The sequence below is a fragment of the Lithobates pipiens genome, unplaced genomic scaffold, assembly GCF_037356315.1.
Source record: "Lithobates pipiens isolate NorthernLeopardFrog02 unplaced genomic scaffold, aLitPip1_a1.2 Scaffold_19, whole genome shotgun sequence".
Taxonomy (NCBI): domain Eukaryota; kingdom Metazoa; phylum Chordata; class Amphibia; order Anura; family Ranidae; genus Lithobates; species Lithobates pipiens.
Genome location: NW_027507764.1, coordinates 359,862,736 through 359,883,677, shown reverse-complemented (window position 1 = coordinate 359,883,677; position 20,942 = coordinate 359,862,736). Strand labels below are relative to the sequence as shown.

The 20,942-nt window shown below is 42.2% G+C and overlaps 1 protein-coding gene across 1 annotated transcript in view; it reads right to left on the bottom strand.

Moving 5' to 3' along the window:
• GMPR (guanosine monophosphate reductase) overlaps window positions 1-20,942 on the bottom strand; it is a 125,004-nt gene that overhangs the window by 85,475 nt on the left and 18,587 nt on the right. Inside the window, exon 3 of the mRNA XM_077492230.1 lies at window positions 6,306-6,389. Within this exon, the coding sequence (XP_077348356.1) occupies window positions 6,306-6,389 (84 nt within the window). The remainder of the gene's footprint in view (window positions 1-6,305; window positions 6,390-20,942) is intronic.

The window sequence follows — 20,942 nt, the reverse complement described above, 5'->3', positions numbered from 1 at the left end:
AGTGTTCCCATTGGAAGATTTTCCCCTCTTACTTTTCTGGGGGCAACAAAGTTTTTTGATTTTCTTTACTTTCACTTTCAATGTAATGGTAAACAGGACAAATGGGGCGGTGAATCTCCCTAACAGGAGCACAGACAGCAGTAAAAACTGTCAAACATTCTAACCCCTCTACATTCTATACAAATAATAAAAATAAAAAACTTCATTTTAATACTTTAATTTAAAGCGAAGGCACTCTAATACAATGAGTGTGTGACTGGCCAGATCTCTAGGTGAAAATGAGACAAAGAGAAAACAAATGCAGCCACCACATCATTTTAAGTCTGTTGCTAGCGAGTTTCCAGCTCTAGGCTTTCTTTTTTGTCTGTTCCAGGTCACTCTTGTTAGCTTTCTCTAAGCAGGAAGTCACCTAACAGCTGTCACCGGGTAGAACACATAGTCTCCTCAGTTTGCATTGGCCCTGGACTTTCTAAGGGACAATTTAGCAACCAATAATGGATCCAATTCACCATGAACTACTTTCTCTTTTGAGGCTCCTTTTAGCAGAGATACATTTTAAATTAAGGTAATGTGTCTCAACCTGCCCCCCATAGTCAGGAATATTCTTTGTTGGGGGGGGGGGGGGTATTGTCACCCACATTTGTTGGTTAAATATTTTAATGCCCTGGTTACGTTTAGCCTGAGTCTTGGAAACAGAGCTTTTGGTGTTTGTTTATTTATTTTAAAAGTCTAATAAGCTTATTAGGTATTTAGGTTTTGTAAAGATTTTATTTGGTTACTTATTCTGTTTTTAACTCAAATAAAGGGCAATGGCCTAAAATGTTCCAATATTTTATCATGTTTATTTCATAATCTTCTTTCTTTTTAGATTGTTGCTTTGGTTGTTTGGGTGCCCCTATGTGGTATACCATCCTATGCATCATAACTTTAAGTCAGCACATGGAGGTATAACATTGTTCTATATCCACTTGTCGACAGTATAACTAAAGCCGCGTACACACGGGCGGACTGTCTGTCCAACTTAGTCCGCCGAAACACATTTCAGCGGACTGTCCGCTCGTGTGTGGGCTTCAGCGGACTTTTTCAGCGTGCAGTCTGGCGGACTAAGTATTTCGGAATTTCCGTAATATTGTCCGTCCAACTTTGGTTTCAGCGGACAGTCCGCTCGTGAGTAGGCTAGTTGGACGGACTAAGTATGGCGCATGCTCAGAAAGGATTTACACGGCGGAAGGTTGCATTGCTGTGTATTGGACGTCCTATTTCTAGTCCCGTCGTACGTGCTGTACACGTCATCGCGCAAGCTTTCAATGGACTGTTTGTTCATCGTGTGTGGTCAAGTCCGTTCATTCGAAAGTAGGACGGACTGTCCGTCGGATTGTCTGACGGACTTAGTTGGCCAGACAGTCCGCCCGTGTGTACGCGGCTTTAGATATACAGCTGCAAGGTGGCCCTGCTGCACCAGATCACATACCTAGCACACGTGTGTGCGTGCTCACACTACCAGCGACCCGGCTCTGCTGTGATTTTACACAGCAGATGTCGAAAAGTGGGTGCTGGCCAATAGATTGCCACCAATCATCCGGAACACACAAAGAACAGGGTTCTTCTTATGTAAACAAGGCAGAGCTATGTCCTGTCAGCAGACAAGTAATGGATTTACGTTGCCCATAAACGAGGGGATTTAATACATTTCTTCCCCTAGTAAAAGCACCTCACTGTGTACACATAAACACTGGCTAGGCACACATTTAACCCTTTGATCACCCTAGATGTTTAACCCCCTTCCCAGCCAGTGTCATTAGTACAGTGACAGTGCATATTTTTTAGCACTGATCACTCTTAGTGTCACTTCCCAAAAAGTGTCAAAAGTATCAGTTAGTGTCAGAATGTCCGCCGCAATATCGCAGTCCCGCTATAAGTCGCTGATCACCGCCATTATTAGTAAAAAATTATATATATATCCCATAGTTTGTAGACGCTATATCTTTTGCGCAAACCAATCAATATACGTTTATTGGGATATTTTACCAAAAATATGTAGCAAAATACATATTGACCTAAATTTATGAAGAAATTAGATTTTTTTCAGATTTTTTATCAGATAGGTTTTATGGCAGTAAAGTAAAACATATTTTTTTTTTTTTTTAAATTGCCAGTCTTCTTTTGTTTATAGCGCAAAACATAAAAAATGCAGAGGTGATCAAATACCACCAAAAGAAAGCTCTATTTGTGGGGAAAAAAGGACATAAATATTTGGGTACAGTATCGCGCAACCACGCAGTTGTCAGTTAAAGTAACACAGTGCCATATTACAAAAAAATGGCCTGGTCATGAAGGGGCGGGGGGACAATCTTCCGGAGGTCAAATGGATGTGAATGGTATGGGATATTTGTAGTATCACCACTACTAAAAGTACTTATTCAGCTGTCTGTATAAATATTTAAAGGCAATATAAATCTTCCTAACCTTCCTACTTTTTCACCTGCATAAGATGTGCATTGATCATGTAGTTTCATGATGTCATTTGTTGCCTTGTACACACAACCTATAGTAGAGTAAATCTTCACATTCCTGGGTCAGATGTTTCTGTTTGTGTTCAAATATGAGGAATGTGGCATGGCACTGTAAAAGTTAATGCATGACCTCTATCTGTAGTCTAAGCCCTTGTACACACGGTTGGACATTCCGACAGAAAATGTCCGATCGGACCGTGTTGTCGGATAATCCGACTGTGTGTGGGCTCCATCGGACTGTTTCCTTCGGAATATCCGACGGGCAAAGTTTTAGAGCTGGGCTATAAAACTTTCCAACAACATGATCCGATCGGACTTTGTCCCATTGTATGTAGAGAATTCCGATCAGACAAAGTGCCACGCATGCTCAGATCAGATTCCTAGACCAAAGCTATTGGCTACTAGCCTGAACGTAGTCCCATCGTAACGAAATAACGTCATCACGTTACGTACGATAGGATTTTCCGACAACTTTGTCTGACCGTGTGTATGCAACACCAGTTTCGGACAAAATCCAACGGATTTTGTTGTCGGAATGTCCGACCGTGTGTACAAGGGCTAAGAACTGACATTTCCTGTGAAGAACCTACACAGCCTACAATCTGTGGGTCTCTTAGTTTAGGGCGCTGCAGGTGAGAACTATACAATAATTAGATCTTACACAAACAGCAATTAACAAAAAAAAAAGCTTGTCATGCTGAGAGAGAGGTGTTTTCATCACATTAGCACTCCCACACTGGCATACCTCCCAACGTTTTGAGATGGGAATGAGGGAAACCTACTAACAAACGTATGTAGGCACAGGGCACGCCCCCTGCCACACCCCATTTAAGGAGAATTAACCAAAAAAATCCACAAGGACTTTTTTTTTACAACTACTATTCCTTTATATTGGCTTTTAAAATGTACAAATGCAGCAATTTAGAAATCCAATGAAAGATTTAGAACTGGGAAACACTTTTTGAAAGATAAAAAGTGCATTTTCTATACAACTATATAGATCAGACCAAAATGAGGGACAAATGAGGGGGAAAGAGGGACAGAAGGACATTGCTCCAAATCAGGGACATTCCTTCGAAATCAGGCACAGTTGAGAGCCATGTGTCCTGTCACTGTACTAACGACACTGGCAGGGAAGGGGTTAACATCAGGGGCGATCAAAATGTGTTCCTAGGGAGTGCTTACTAACTGTAGGGGAGGTGCTTGCACTGTGGGAAGGCAGAGGTCCATGTTCCTGCTTTTTCAGACCAAAATGAGGGACAAATGAGGGGGAAAGAGGGACATTGCAACAAATCAGGGACAGTCCTTCGAAATCAGGTAGCTATGACAATGGTGATGTAACACAAAGAAATGGCAAGGCATGGATTGGACGTTGTGCAACCTAAACAAGTTGTCTGTCCCTCTGGTGAATAGGCTGACAGGCTACCTCCAGTAATACATGGATATAGAGGAATTATTTGGCCATGACATGACAAACTGAAACCACAGCACTTAAAGTGGAGTTGCACCCAAAAAAAAAAAAAATCATGAATGTTCCTAAAAAAAAAAAAAAAAAAACCTCACCTCTAAATGGCTGTCTGCCTCCTTCAGTGCCTGGGCTCGTGATATCACTTCCCCTCGGCGCAGGAAGGGCTCAGCTCTACCCCCTCCCTCTTCATCATCTGGGACACGTGACAGATCCCAGATGATTGCGCTGCCAATCACGGCTTGGCACGCCGCTCACGCATGCACAATGGGTGAAGCCACAGCCGGGCGCCGACAGTTACAATGCCAGCGCCGCCGAACAGAGGGGGAGAAGAGCGGAGCTTCGATCCCCCGCATCACTGGACACTGAGACTTATTAAAAGTCAGCAGCTGCAGTATTTGTAGCTGCTGACTTTAAATTTTTTTTTTAAATGGCAACACCACTTTAAGCCCATCATTAGAAGGTAAAGTACACAAACAACCCAGGAAATATAACGACAATAATATCTAGTTAAAACAACCAGCATTTCAAAGCGTACAATTCCTTTAAGAGAACAGGGAACACCACTTTTAATGCTATAGGTTTATATGGGAGAAGTGCTGTTGAGTGGTGCGTGTATGAAATGTTGTACAATACATCAGTCATGCTGGCGTATTAAAAGCCTGGGTCAAAATACCAGTTTCATATGAAGCTCATATCAGGAAAATAGCAAAATACCAGTTTCATATGTTTGCCCATATCAGATTCATATACAGATTTAACAAATACCACGCAACAGAGCTTACTCATGCTATATACATTGGAATACATCCTAAAAAAGACACAGCAGGGTCTGTCGTAGAGAAGAAATAATGACAAGCACAATTATGACTAAAGCAGGAAACTGTCTGTCTGTTAAAAAAACGTAAATAAATCGCTTTTTTAGCAGCATTCAGAAATTCCATCAAAATAATACAAAAATAAACTGTGAAGTAGCATTCATCTGATACTAATGACTTCCTACCAGACACTGGAAACACCAACAAAACTGAGGTGTAAGAGCTTCTTACTCACTATTTATTTTATACCCAGTCTTCAGAATAACCATCAGCTACACAGATCTTATAACTTTCACTTTTGTTACATGTTACACCGTATTAATAATAATGTGGATCACCTACCTACACCCCCTCACCCCCCACTGTGATAGTGGGCGGCGAATCATCTTCACACATCCGCACCATACATATGCACAGATATGGGAATAAATTAACTACAAGTACCATATTCCACTGATCAGTACCCAACACGGTATACTGGCCTAGGCAGAGAAGGCCCAGGCCTAGGGCAGCACTTTGCAGGGGGGCAGAACGGAAAGAGTCCCCGCTGGCTTGTGCTATTTATTTTTTACAATCCCCCTCCCATTGCAGAGATTTCCCTTCACTGCCTGCCGCATAGCCAAACAGAAAGTGAGAGGAAATCTCTGCAAATGCAAAATGCAAACAGAAAAATCAGTGCTACTATCCATACAACATATTGATGACAGAGCTCCTGAGTGCTCGATCTACAGTCGTTGGCTCAGTAGAATAATGTAGGAAAGATGATACACACTGGTTGTTGCTCTTAAGAAATCTTAATTTTATTGGAAAGCCACAATGTACAAATGCAGATTAAATCAGTTGATGCGTTTCAGCCTATAAGGCCTTAGTCATGACTTAGTCAAGTAAATTTTTTCTTAGTCATGACTAAGGCCTTATAGACTGAAACGCGTCAACTGATTTTTTCTGTGTTCGTACAACTTTCCTACACAGATTGCTGTCAGCAGCGTCTGCAGGAGCCTGACATTGCACCAACGATCCTCTGTTTGTTGTTGCAATGCTCTGAAGCCTTAATTGTAAAAAACTAAATAAATGCACATTTTTACCTGCAAAGACCGATGCATTTATTTTTATTTTTTAAAGGTGAACTTATTCTTTAACCACTTCCTATACACGCAATATTAGCAGTGCAGGCTTATTTTGCTGGGAGGGCATCATATGGCGTCCTTTCGTGATCGCACAGCACATGTGCCGCTGTGATCGCTGAGTCCTTCAGATCACGGCGGCCCTTTACCACTTGATCATCTGTGTCTAATGACAGCTGATCATGATGTAAACACAAACCAATTATGGGAATTACTTTTTTCACACTAACAGCGTGAGGAGGGGACAAGACAGCTGGCTTGTGTTAAAGGGACATCTACACTGATAATCAGGGCAAAGGGATCACGCTGTCACCCCCTGGATGATTTTCACACAATATTTTCTTTAAACATATACAGTATACATTGATCATGAGTGTAATTGTACCTCAAGACATTCTGGGTAAGTGGAGGCAAATTTCTTCCAGTCTTCTAAAGAATAATGCTTGTGAATGGCAGTAAACAGTGTATGCTAAAAGACAAATGGGGAAAAATTAGTACACCATGTTGAGAGTTAAAACATCAAGAAGTCAAATATGCTCAAATATGTGAACTGTTGCAATGAAAAGTAAGTAGCATACAATAATTCAGCCACCTGAATCCTAGGGCTGTGTTTTATTGCATTTTCTAGAGCAAGTGAAGCACTACCCCATAGGAGTCGCTGATGTTAGGGTTCCCCACTGTTGCACAGCCAGTTACATAGCATTTCCTTTGTTCACTCCAACTCAGAAAACAGCCCTTGGCTTGTTTTTGTTGAACCAGGGACAACTTCCTTCCTATTTACAAAAAAGTCCTCTTCTTCCTTCCACCTGCATAAACTTGATTTCCTATGTACAGCACCTGCTGCTCACTCCTCATGAGAATAGCAGTATATTGCTAGTTCAGCAAAGGCCCATTAGAGGCAGAAAACTCTCATTCCCTTAACAAAATAGCACAGATGAAGTGAACAGCATAACATCTCTCCTTCTGCATTCATGTGGCCACTGATCCCAGCTCCACTTGCCTGCAGAATGCTAGCCCACCTGACTGCCACCAGCCACGTATGGCTGCTCTTCCCCCCAGTCCTCCTGTCTGACTTTTTTCCCCAGCCTTGCCTGACTAGCACACACAGGGAGATCTCCCAGGGCAAGTTTAGATGAAGACTTGGCACGCCACTGTCTTCAAAAAATAATTGTTACAGCTGACAGTCTTTCCCCTTGTCTTGTCCCTGCACCATGCTGATTTGCTCACTGCCTCTGCTTGCTCCTTCCTGCTGCTTCTCCTTCCTCTCCTCCTCTGGTAGGATCCTTCCAGGCCAGCTTTCCTGAGCTCCCAGCCTGAGGTAAAACCCCTCCCCGGCAGGGGTCTTTCAAGGGCCACTGACAGCCTACCTCAGCACTGCTTCTCCATCTTCCGCTCAAACTTCCCTGCTGGCATGGCCCATGTCTATTTAAATGCTTCTTTAGCTCCAACCTAGGAATTGGCTAAAGGCCACTAAATATTCAAGGCAGCTCCTCTTCATCTCTGCCCACTAGTTCCAGAACATTCTCCAATGTTCCAGATACCAGGGGGAAGCACCAGAGAGCTGCCAGCATGAGTCATCCAGCCATGGCCTCTAGTAACACTGACCCAGATTCAGTGACTTGGATTTATTCCTGGCCAGAATATGCTTTTACCTACTCTCACTTCTAGTAGCACACACTAGAGGGTGCTACACCAGCAAATGCATGAAAATCAGAGGATTCATTGTTTTCCATAAGGCTTCATGTACACAGGACGTTTTTACAACCTCTCCTGAACAATTTAACTTGATAGATCTTAACCCACGTTTAAAACGTCTGTTTTGCTGCATTTTCTCGTTCAAAAGTTTTTATTTTATGTTAAAATAAATTACATGCACAGAATATAAGACAAATTATTTGATACCAGAAATAAAAAGACACATTGAAGTACGGATGATATAAAGCAAAGAAGAATTTCAAGATATTCTCGTGGGAATGACAATAAATGGCCTTATATATTTTAGACCATAACAATAAAACTCGGTTATCAATATTATCTGACGTATAATATTTAATCCAGGGTTTCCATATGATATCAAACTTTGTCATCTGGTTTTTATCTATAGCATCCATTTTAGCATGGATGAAAGATTGATTCATTCTACGTTTGGTTTCTGCAATATTCACCACGTCTGTTTTCCATGCATTGGCTATAGTCTGCTTTGTGGCTATCAGGAGTGTAAGAACTAATTTGAATTGTTTCTGATTCAGAAAGGCTGGTTTTAAATTAAGGAGAGCTATAATTGGGTCTGGAAAAATTGGACGAACAAAAAATTTTGTAATTATCAGAAAGATCTTATTCCAAAATGATTGTACAATTGGGCAATGCCACCAGGTATGTATATAGGTACTTTTTTCTGGACAGCCACGAAAGCAGAGGCCAGTGTTGTCTGTTGAGAATTTGGCGATTCTCGCAGGAACCAAATACCAGCGTGTGAGAACTTTATATGATGATTCAGACGCCAATATATTTATAGAGGAAGATTTTGTGAAAGACCATATGTTGGACCAAGACCTAGAATCGATCGTGCAATCCAAATCTTTTTCCCACTTGGCCACATATTTAGGTATAACAGTATTAGAATTTGATATCAATTGTGTATACAATGATGTAATACGACCTTTAGCATGTGGTTCCTTGAGACAAAATCTTTCAAATTGAGAAATATTATGTAAGTTTACATTTAATTGAGAAGAGTAGTATAAAAAATTTTGATTTGGAGATATCTGAATATTTCTGATTGTGGAAGCTTATATAATTTACATAGATCTGTAAAAGATTTTATTGATGTAGTTGAAGTTAAATTATATAGACAAGTGATACCAGCCTTAGACCAAGCTTTAAAGGTTTTGGGATATTTCCAGGTTGGGTAAAAAGTCGGATTCTTGTGAAAAGATAATAGCGGATTTTGTGGAGATTGCAGACCATGTGAATTTCTATACCTATCCCATATAGATAGAGAGTGCTTAGAAATGGGGTTATTTATAGACTTACGATCCGCAGGTTGTAACCATAATATATTGTTTATAGGAAGAGGATCACAGTCTACAGCTTCAATGAGGTCCCATAAAGGAATCTCTGTAGAAGAGTGATATTTTGTTAATTGAGATAATTGAGCTGCCTTATAATATATGTTAAAGTCTGGAAATCCCAAACCACCCAAAGCTTTGTGGAGAACAAGTGTTTTTTTGTGAAGTCTGGGTTTTATTTTCCCCCAAGTAAATTTTGTTACTTTTTGTTGAATCAGCCTAAGAAAATATGCAGGAATATGAATCGGGAGAGTTCTGAATAAATATAAAAATTTCGGAATAACAGACATTTTTATGATATTGATTTTCCCAAACCATGATATCGACATTGATGACCAATTAGATAACGACCTTGTAATATTTTTTAATAGAGCTGGGTAGTTAGCTGCAAATAAATCGGAGGGGTTAGGAGTAAACTGCACACCCAGATATGGGAGGCTATGATCTACCCACTTAAAGGGTAGTGAATTTTGTAATGATTGTTCATCTTTCTCAACAAGTAAAATGTTTAATGCTGAAGATTTTTGAATATTGACCTTAAGGCCCGAAATAAATGAGAATTCTTGTAGTACAACCATAAGATTTGTGGCCGAAACATGTGGAGAAGATAGAAAAAGGAGAATATCGTCTGCGAATAAACAGAGCTTATGATGAAAGCCACCCATTTCAATACCTGTTATAGAGGGTTCCATCCTAATTCTTTGTGCTAAAGGTTCAATGAGTAAAGCAAATAATAATGGCGAAAGTGGACATCCTTGACGAGTCCCCCTCAGTATATTAAACTCGTCCAATTTGTACCCTGCATATCTGATATAAGCTTTGGGATCTTGATACAAATTGGAGATCCATTGTAAAAAATTAGGGCCGAATCCCCATTTGGAAAGGGTATAGTTCATATATGACCATGATACTGTGTCAAAAGCTTTCATAATATCTAAAGAAAGAAAACAAGTGGAAATAAGTCTTTTTTTAGCGGCATGTGACAGGAGTGTTGCACGTCTAATATTATCTCCTGCTTGACGTAATGGAATGAAGCCCACTTGATCACGATGTATAAGATTGCCTATAATAGTATTTAATCTGTTAGCTAGAATTTTGGCTAAAATATTTATGTCCACATTTTGTAACGAAATAGGGCGATAATTAGACCATATTGAATCGTCTGTGTGAGGTTTAGGGAGCATACAGATAATTGCAGTCAGGGTTTCTCTTCTAAAAGAATGACCTTCCAAAAGGGAATTAAAAGTGTTTGTCAAAACTGGAGATAGGGTGTCTACAAACGTTTTGTAATACAGCGCAGAAAAACCATCAGGACCTGGCCTTTTATTTAGTTTCAGATTTTTGATAACTTCAGATACCTCTATAATTGACACTGGTTCCTCCATCATTTCCATTTGTGTTTTAGATAGTGTCGGTAGAGCTATATGAGAGAAAAAAATCATTCGCTCTAGAAGGGTCCAACTCATTATTAGAAAAGTATAAATTTTTTAATTGTGTTTTGAATTTTTGTAATATTTTTAAAGGATTATTTGTGTATACCCCCCTAGAGATTTTCAGATGTATCGGTTTTGTTGGGTTCTGGCAGAATTTCAATGCCCTGGTTAATAGTGTGTGAGGTTTATTCGCATTGATATAGAAATTGTGTTTTGATCTCTTGATGGTTTTATCTGCTGCTTCAGTAAGGAATAGATCAAATTCCAATTTAGCTTTGTCAAGATTTATTTTAGATAAAGAAGAAGGGTTATTTTGGAATGCTGTGTGACATTTATTGAAATTTGTTTCTAAAGTCTGACAAAGGATTTTCCGCTCTCTGTTGAATATGTTTGCTTGCTGTAGACATATGCCACGGAGAACAGGTTTGTGTGCTTCCCATAATGTAGTCGGAGAGATGTCAGGTGTGGAGTTATATTTTATATAATCTTTGAGCGCAATTTCAATATTATTTTTATGAGCTGGATTTTGAGTAGGAAATCTCTTAATATCCATGTTGGATCTTTTTTGGGGGGAATTATAGAGGCAACAGTAATGTAGAGTGCACTGTGGTCGGACCATGGGATGGGAATAATTTTTGTAGATATTATTTCTGGAATTAGCCCTATGGACATAAATATATGGTCTATCCTAGAAAATGAGCGATGAGGGAACGAGTAATGTGTGTATTGTCTCTTGGTTGGATTCAATTCTCTCCAAGTATCTACTAGGTTATGTTTTGTAATTAGTTTTGATAAGAGTTGTTTGTCTGCTGTATGTGACTGTGGGATTGGTGATTTATCCAAAAATGGAAATATGGTCTGATTATAATCTCCACATAGAATTGTAGTACCTATTTTGTGGTGTTCTATAGTTTGAAATAAATGAGAAAGAAAAGAAATACGATTTTTGTTAGGAGCGTAGTATGATGTAATGGTGATAGCGGTATCAAGTAGGTGTCCTTTAAGAATCAAGTAACGACCTTCTGGATCCTTGATTTCCTTCATTAGTGAAAATGGTGTATTGCGATGGAAAGCTATAAGCACGCCTCGTTTTTTTAGAGGAGGCCGAAGCTGTGTATACTTGGGGGTAGTCTTTACTGAAAAATTTGCGAGTGGATTGTGACGCAAAATTAGTCTCTTGAAGGCAAACTATATGTGCTTTTTTGGATGAAAATGTGCGGAAGGCTTTAGTGCGTTTGTGTGGAACGTTTAGTCCCTGAGTATTTAATGATATGATGTTTAATGGGGCCATGGAGTTGGGAAAAGTAAATATATGTTGGTGTTTATGTTAGAACGTGTGTCATATAAGAAATTATTTGTCTCCAGAGTATAGGGGTGGAGGGAGGGAGGGGAAAGGAGATAATGACTGAAAAAGAAAATACAATTAATATACAATATTGAAATATATCTTAACATATCTATGTTCTTAATGTGTCCGTTGGGAGGAGAAAAACTCTCCCTCCAAGGGTACATGAGCCACTGTCAACTGCCCAGTGTACACCGAGCTAGCTGAGGTAGCAAGAGAGGGTGCAAGGAACTTCCCTGCAGAACACCAAGAGACAATCATATAATTTCATTTTTCAAGCTAAAAATAAAAATGTAAGATTAAGGCAACCTCAGAGACAAAGAAGAGAAGAGAGAGAGAAAAAAAACAGAATAAGGTGCCTAAATTATTAGGAACATTACTTAAATAAGATTATGATAAAAATATTGATTGGAAGTCAGAGAAAAAACTCGGCAGTAGCCATTCTGTTGAAAAGGCAAGATAGTAGCCTCAGTACAGGTGTTTATCAGTCCATAGTGTCAGCCAGATCTGGATCCGGAGGTGGAGATTGTATGCAACTTCTTTTCTGTGGATTGTAGTCTTCTTCTCTTCTGGAAGCAGAGGAGGGATTATCAGCATATGAGGATGATTTTTGGCGAGTGTCCGCAGCATCTCTTGATGTGTTTATCATCCCTAGTTTCTGGAAAATTAGGGGATCTTTATTTCTAGCTGTATTTAGCAGTAGTTCCTTAGTGCGGTATAAATGCAATTTTGCGATAATGTCACGGGGAGGACCATCTGTTTTCTTTGGTGCTAGGGCTCTATGAACCCGGTCCATTTCAAGATGCTCTAGTGGGATAGCTGGTTGTAATTCTTGAGAAAGTGCAGTAATAGCACCGTTTAAATCAGTCACAGATTCAGGTATTCCTCTAAGCCCCTGTACACACGGTCGGAGATTGACAACCAAATCCGTCGGATTTTGTCCGTCGGATCTTGTCCGAAACTGTTGCATACACACGGTCAGACTAGGTTGTCGAAAAATCTGATCATTCAGAACGTGATGACGTAATTTCGTTACGATGGGACTACGTTCAGGCCAGTAGCCAATAGCTTTGAAGTAGGAATTTAATCTGAGCATGCGTGGCACTTGGTCCGATCAAAATTCTCTACACATGATCGGAGTATGTCCGATCAAACCAGTTGGTCGGGAAGTATTTCCAACATGTTGGAAAATTGGGTCCGATGGAATCAGTCCCATGCATACCACACACAGTCGGATTATCCAACGACACGGTCCGATAGGACACATTCCGACGGATTCTCAGACCGTGTGTACAAGGGCTAATACGTATATTGGAGCGTCTTGCACGATTTTCGAAATCCTCCAATTTGGATTGTAATATGTCATTTTCCTCTTTAAGAAAATCTATTTCTGAGGCAATGTTAGTAGTGATGGACGAACGTTTCGCCCGGCGGTCGTTTCGCGGCGAATTTCCGACATTCGCGGTCCGCACGTTCGAACGCCTTTTTCCGTCGTTCGCCGCGGCGGACTTACGTGTTTAATGTATACAAGAACTTTAACCTTTGGTGACACGTTTATCATGTGATACAGGACAGCCAATTGAGACATGACAGCACATGGACACTTGGACATTCCCCCTAACCTATAAATACACCCGATCCGGTGGCCATTTTACATTCTTTCTTCTGTTACGATAGGGACAGGTTCCTGTGTGGAGTAGGGAGAGATAAACCACTAGCTATTTGGTACACAAAAGTTCTTTTCAGGACTGGTATAGGTGTTAGGTGTTGATAGGTTTGCTGTGCTGCTGATTCTTGCAGCAGCCTGAGTGTCTTTTGTTAGTTTAGAGAAAGGGAAAGGACGGTGTATGCTACAGGGACAGCCAGATTAGTCTTTCATCATCATCATCATCATCATCATCATTAGCTGTTACTATCAAGGTCCACAAAAGAGCTGTTCCAGTAACCACTAATCGTTCTCTTTTTTTGCCAATTTGTATAGGGACAGGAAGGAAGCAGTGTTGTCAGGCAGTGAGGGTAATTTTAAAGACTTGCTGTTATTATTAGTTCCACAAAGGTTCTTTTCAGGACTGGTATCAGTGGTACAGTAATAGGCTTGTACATGTATAATATTCTTTCTTCCAAATATAGAAAGGATATTATACTTGACTGCTGCCCTTCTGCTGCAGTCTGCTAAACATTCACAACTCACTTGTTCCACAAAAGTTCTTATAAGGACTGGTAACTTGGTATAGGGTGCTACGGTACATAGGCTTGAGTGCGGTACAGTCTGCTGTTCTGTAAGGACCGCTATCGGTCCACAATAGATAGGGTTGACGTGCACCACTGCTGACCGCTGCCCTATACTGCAGCAGTCCTTCAGCGGTATAGGGACTGACGTACAGTCTGCTAATCACTAACACACAACCTGCTTGTTCCACAAAAGTTCTTATAAGGACTGGTAACTTGGTATAGGGTGCTACGGTACATAGGCTTGAGTGCGGTACAGTCTGCTGTTCTGTAAGGACCGCTATCAGTCCACAATAGATAGGGTTGACGTGCACCACTGCTGACCGCTGCCCTATACTGCAGCAGTCCTTCAGCGGTATAGGGACTGACGTACAGTCTGCTAAACACTAATACACAACCTGCTTGGTCCACAAAAGTTCTTATAAGGACTGGTAACTTGGTATAGGGTGCTACGGTACATAGGCTTGAGTGCGGTACAGTCTGCTGTTCTGTAAGGACCGCTATCGGTCCACAATAGATAGGGTTGACGTGCACCACTGCTGACCGCTGCCCTATACTGCAGCAGTCCTTCAGCGGTATAGGGACTGACGTACAGTTTGCTAAACACTAATACACAACCTGCTTGGTCCACAAAAGTTCTTATAAGGACTGGTAACTTGGTATAGGGTGCTACGGTACATAGGCTTGAGTGCGGTACAGTCTGCTGTTCTGTAAGGACCGCTATAGGTCCACAATAGATAGGGTTGACGTGCACCACTGCTGACCGCTGCCCTATACTGCAGCAGTCCTTCAGCGGTATAGGGACTGACGTACAGTCTGCTCACTTCCTTGACCCAAAAAAGCACACCGTACTATATGCCCCTACCCTCCTCTTTGAAGAGGTTGAGCGGTGTCATATTTCTACTGGGGCTGCTTATGATATCCCTGTGCTGTGCTGACTTCCTCCTGGGGGTTCTTATTATGAAGGGATCACACTATCCCTGTGCTGTGCTGACTTCCTCCTGGGGGTTCTTATTATGAGGGGATCACACCATCCCTGTGCTGTGCTGACTTCCTCCTGGGGCTGCTTACGGTGCTGCTGTCAGTGCTGTATGTCACGGTGCTGCTGTCAGCGCTGTATGTCACGGTGCTGCTGTCAGCGCTGTATGTCACGGTGCTGCTGTCAGCGCTGTATGTCACGGTGCTGCTGTCAGCGCTGTATGTCACGGTGCTGCTGTCAGCGCTGTATGTCACGGTGCTGCTGTCAGCGCTGTATGTCACGGTGCTGCTGTCAGCGCTGTATGTCACGGTGCTGCTGTCAGTGCTCTGTATTACGGTGCTGCTGTCAGATGCCTCTATCACGGTGCATGTGTCATTCCGGTATGTCACGCTGCTGGTGATCATCTCCTGCACCCTCTTCTTTGCCTACCCTGGTCCCTGACCTTCCCTCTCCTCCATTGCCTTCATTAGCTCCATAGTCCTGAATTGTTAGAACAATTTCCCAAATAAAATAAAAATGCTTGTAGTTATCGATCCCAAATTCACCTCATACATGTATTATGTCATTGTCCAGATGGTGGGACTACGTTTTACCCCCTAATAATTACCACGTGGCCGCAAATTCGACATGAAGGTTTGCAAAGTTCGCCTCCCATTGAAGTCAATGGGGCCCGCGGCGAACGTTCGGTTTCGCGAACGTTTGGGTCCGTTCGCATTTCGCTTTCGCGAAACGTCCCGTCGGAAGTTCGTCCATCACTAAATGTTAGATGTAGAATTTTCCAGATCGTCTGTTCTAATTTCCAGTGCTGATGTACGCTGACCAAGTATTCTAATTTCTTTAGTAAGGTTTGTGGTGATGGTATCTGCAGTGGATTTTAGTGATTTTTGGAGCAGATTTTCTATTTGTTTCAGCGTTACAGGAGGGGATAAGTCTTTTTGTGTGGAAAGTTCTAAATTCTCCAGAACTGACATATTTTTCTCAGGTATTTGATTAGAGAGACTATGTGCCTTTAACATCTTTATGTAAAGCAGCAGAAAGGGCTGTCTGTTTGTTCTCTTCACTGTGTCTCCCCTCAGAGGGGGAGGGTTTCAGTGCCATACTGCTGTATGTGTGAGGCGGCGTTTTCTTGTTAATTTTCTGCCTCATGAGTCTCCTCTGACCCCCCCGAATGTCACCTATGTAAGGTAGGGATATTCATCTACCGTTTGGTATGATATATGTGCGGAGGGACAAGTTACCTCCGCCGTTATATGGCTCCGTTGTCCTGCTGAGAATGGAGCTCTAAGCCAGCATTACCTCTCGGCTCGGCTCCGCCTCCTCCTCGGTTTTGCTGCATTTTCATGCCGCGTTTGTGTTTAGAAACATAAAAAAAAAAAAATTATATATATACATTGTTTTTAAATATCCAAAAATCAAAAACGGCTGTAAACAAAATGCGGCTGAACATGAGTTACGGCTTTTAAGCTGCGTGTAAAAGTGGTTGGCGCTTGAAATGCATCTAAACGCTCAGCTTCTGAATCCATTTTTTTGCTTTCCAAAAAAGCCTCTAAACTCAACTGCCTAGAAACAACTATAAACGAGCCTGTGTACATGTACTAAGATAACATAGATAGAATAACAGAATAACTCAGAATAACATATAATTTTCCTTCCACTTCACAATTATGTGCCACTTTGTGTTGGTTTATCACATAAAATCCCAATAAAATATATTTACGTTTTTGGTTGTAACATGACAAAATGTGGAAAATTTCAAAGGGTGTGAATATTTGTTTAAGGCACGGTACACAGGGCCGTCTTTAATATTGACTGGACCCGGGGCAAACATTTTCTTGGCCCCCCCACCTTCCATGCAATTTCCCTCTCCGCATGCTTTGAGACATACAATAAATAGGAGCTAGACTCAAAATCAGTTTACTGAATCAGATCAGGCAGCGATTGCGATTAGTTGCCAGAGGTTACAGTGTATCATTACCGCTCACTGACTGGCTGCTAGAGGTTACAGCACATATTATGGCTCACTGTTATTTTCTAGAGGTTACAGCACATGACTTCTGCTTGTTGATTGGTTGCTAGAGATTACTGTACATCAATACTGCTCACTGATTGAATGCTAGAGGTTACTGAACATCTATACCACTCACTAATTGGTTGTTAGAGGTTACTGCACATTATTACTGCTCACTAATTGGTTGCAGGAAGTTAGTGCACAGCATTACTGCTCACTGATTGTTTGCTAAAGGTTACAGCACATCATCTCCTCACTGCCTGCCTACATATTCACATGCACCAAAATTCAGGGTGCTGTGACACCATGTTATTTTGAAGAAGGGTTTCACCTCCAGTTTGCTTACTTTTGCAGAACACGATTTTAGGCTTAATGACCACAATTGTAGGCAGGACTTTCAAGCATGCTCCTTTACCTCCCCAGTGGGCAGCATTCAGCAGATGGTGGTTTGTGACCTCAGAGGGATATGATATACATATAAATGCCGCCTCTATTTAAATATCAATGCCGCGATTCATTACTATTTACATATTAATGTCACCGCTATTTACATATCAATGCAGGTTATTTACATGTAAAAACAGGGTCTGCAGGTGAGTCATCTGTACATGGCAATAGCACAGAGCTGGGCAGCAGCAGCAGAAGTTTACACTGAAATATTGGGACATAGCACAGGACTAAAACTTCAAGGGATAAGGGAACTTAAACTGGGATAGTTGGCAAGTATAAGGCAGCTGCTTTGGGCCCCACTACAATGATGGGGCCCAGGGCAGCTGCCCCTTTTGCCCTGCCTTAAAAACGGTCCTGACTGTACATACAGTGGGTATAGAAAAGAATCACAGTGCAATCAGTATTTTGTTAAACCAGCTTTTGCTTTAATTATAGCCTTTTGTCTGTTGGGATATGTCTCTACTAACTTTGCAAATCTAGACTTTGCAATATTTGCCCACTCTTCTTTGCAAAACTGCTCAAGTTCAGTTAAGTGTGATAATGGTGGTTTTGTGGACTGCAGTCTTCAAGTCATTCTACAGATTTTCAATTGGGTTTAAGTCTGAGCCTTTTTCTCCTCCAACCACTGTGTGGTCATTTTTTGCTGTGTGCTTTTTGTCATTGGCTGTTGTAAGGTAAACCTTCTTCCCATTGACAACTTTCTGGCAGAGGACAGCATTTTTCTTCTATCCTGACAAGTGCTCCAGTCCCTGCTGCAGTGAAACACCCCCATAATAACAAGATATTACCACCTCCTTTACTATAGGAATGGTGTTATTTGGATAGTGAGCTGTATCGGAATTCCGCCAGACATATCATTTGGTCTTAAATCCGAATAATTAAATTTAGTCTCATCTGAATGGCATCAGAATCTTCAAGGTGCATTTACAGTGGTCCACAAACAATCACCATCAAAATATAACTGATCTTGAGCAGTTCTGTTAAGAACAGTGGGGAAATATTGCAAAGTCTATATGTGCAAAGTTCGAACAGATATATCCCGACAGAATAAAGGCTGTAATTAAAGCAAAGTGTGGTCCAACAAAATACTGACATAAGGGGGGTGATCCTTTTTCCAACTCAGTGATTCTGTTTTTGATTTTTTTTTTATTCTGACATGTTGGTGTTATGTCTTTCACATGGATGTTATAAGTTGCACTGAGTAAATAAAGCTGGATAAAACAAAAACTGTGTCTGTCTTCATTTCAGACTGCAAAGCAACAAAATGTGATTATTTTAAAGGGGGGGGGGGGGTGATTCTTTCCTATACATACTGATAGTATGCACAATCTGTGACTGCATGTAAACAAACACAGCCCTGGCAGAAGGATCACATAACACCACAGGGATGATTGATATTTTTTAGGAATAAATTATTCAGTGTCAGGATTTGTGCCACGTATGACTCAGCTCAGCATCACTGCCTGTTCATTAAGGTATAAGGTAATTTTGTGCTGCAGTGCTATGTAACCCACCTGCCATTGCAATGTTTGCTTACAAGCAGCCGCACAGAGCCCATATAGCACTTTCAGGCTGCATGATCTTTTACTATTATGAATGGACAGGCACAGATCCTGATAGCGCTGATCATTCATTGATTAAAAAAAAGGTTAAAGTGGGAGTCCGCCGGGACTCCGCGTTTTTTTTTTTTTTTAAAGCCAGCAGCTACAAATACTGCAGCTGCTGACTTTTAAAATAGTGACACTTACCTGTCCAGCGCGCCTGCGATGTCGGCACCCGAAGCCGATCTCTCGATCGTCTCTCGGGTGCTCCTGCCGCCATCTTGGGTATGGGAATCAGGAAGTGGAGCCTTTCGGCTTCATTTCCCGGTTCCCTACTGCGCATGTGCGAGTCGCGCTGCGCAATAAGGATGGACCCGCTGCCTCTGGGATCTGTGTGTTTCCCAGCAGGCAGCGGGGGAACTTTCGGAAAGGGGCGTAATCTACGCCCCTTTCCGCAGAGAGCTATCCCGGAAGTGGGTGCAGATACCTGTACTGTACAGGTACCTGCACCCCCTCCCCCCTGAAAGGTGCCAATTGTGGCGCCGGAGGGGGGAGGGTTCCGATGAGCGGAAGGTCCACTTTAGGGTGGACCTCCGCTTTAATTCTACACTGTGGTGCTGTGCAATCAACCTGTTGGGGCTTGTGTATTTACAAGCAGCCAGAGCACCACACCACAAACTGTGTGATCTGATGTGAATGGCAGCTCTGGTCTCCAGAGCAATCCCTTGCTGCCAGAGACCCCCTGCTTTCAATAAAAAATCTGTTCTCTTTTCAAGCAGTGTGGTCAAATCATGGGTGAGCAAACTGTCCGACCATGCAACAGGCGATACAAGTCATGAGACATTTTTTACTTTAAAGTGGTTGTAAAGGCAGAAAGTTTTTATCTTAATGCATTCTATGCATTAGGATAATAAGTCTTCTGTGTGCAGCAGCCCCCCTCTGCCCTTCTAATACTTCCTGGAGCCCATCTTTGTCCATTGATGTCACAAGTGTCTCAGCCAAATGGGACTCTCCCTCCTGATTGGATAAGACATAGCAGCCGCACCACTGGCTCCTGCTGCTATCAAAGTCAGTTACCCAATCAGGTAAGAGATTGGGCGGGGCCAAACCACAGCTCCATGTCTGAATAGACACACAGAGTTGCAGCTCAGCTTGGGTGCCCCCATTGCAAGCTGCTTGCTGTGGGGGCACTCAACAAAGGGGAGGGGCCAGGAGCACAGAAGAGGCACCCGAGGAGGATCCGGGCTGCTCTGTGCAAATCCACTGCAACAGAGCAGGTAAGAATAACGTTTGTTATTTTTATTTGTTTTAAAAACTAGACATTACAATCACTTTAACTGCTTGCCGCCCGCCCCGCCGTTAAATGACGGCGGGCAGTGCGGCTCTCGTTCTGGGATGACATCATATAACGGTGTCCCAGAACAGCAGCGCGGCAATCGTGGCCATGCCATGTTGCTAGGACACGGTGCTACCCCCATCTCTGTAAAGAGCCACGTCCGTGGCTCTTTAACCATGTGATCGGCTTTGTTCAATCACAGCCGGTCACATGTAAACAGGGAGATGCTGGAAATCGTCTCTCTTCACCTCACACTGACAGAGTGTGAGACAAGGAGAGCCGATCAGTGGCATCTTCACGCAGGGGGACATCTAGGAAGGTAATCAAATATAGCAATACAGTGTCACCAATTAGTTCCCAGCATTGCCCACCAATGCCAGCAATCAGTGCCCACCAGTGGCAGCAATCAGTGCCCACAAGTGCCACCAATCAGTGCCCATTAGTGATGCCAGTTAGTGCTGGTAATCAGTGCAGCCTGTCAGTGCTGCCCATCAATGCCCATCAGTGCCACTCATCAATGCCCATCAGTGCCTATCAGTACCGCCTATATGTGCCATCTATCTGTGCCACCTATCGGTGGCCACCAGTGCCGCCTATCAGTGCCCACCAGTGCCACCTATTAGTGCCCATCAG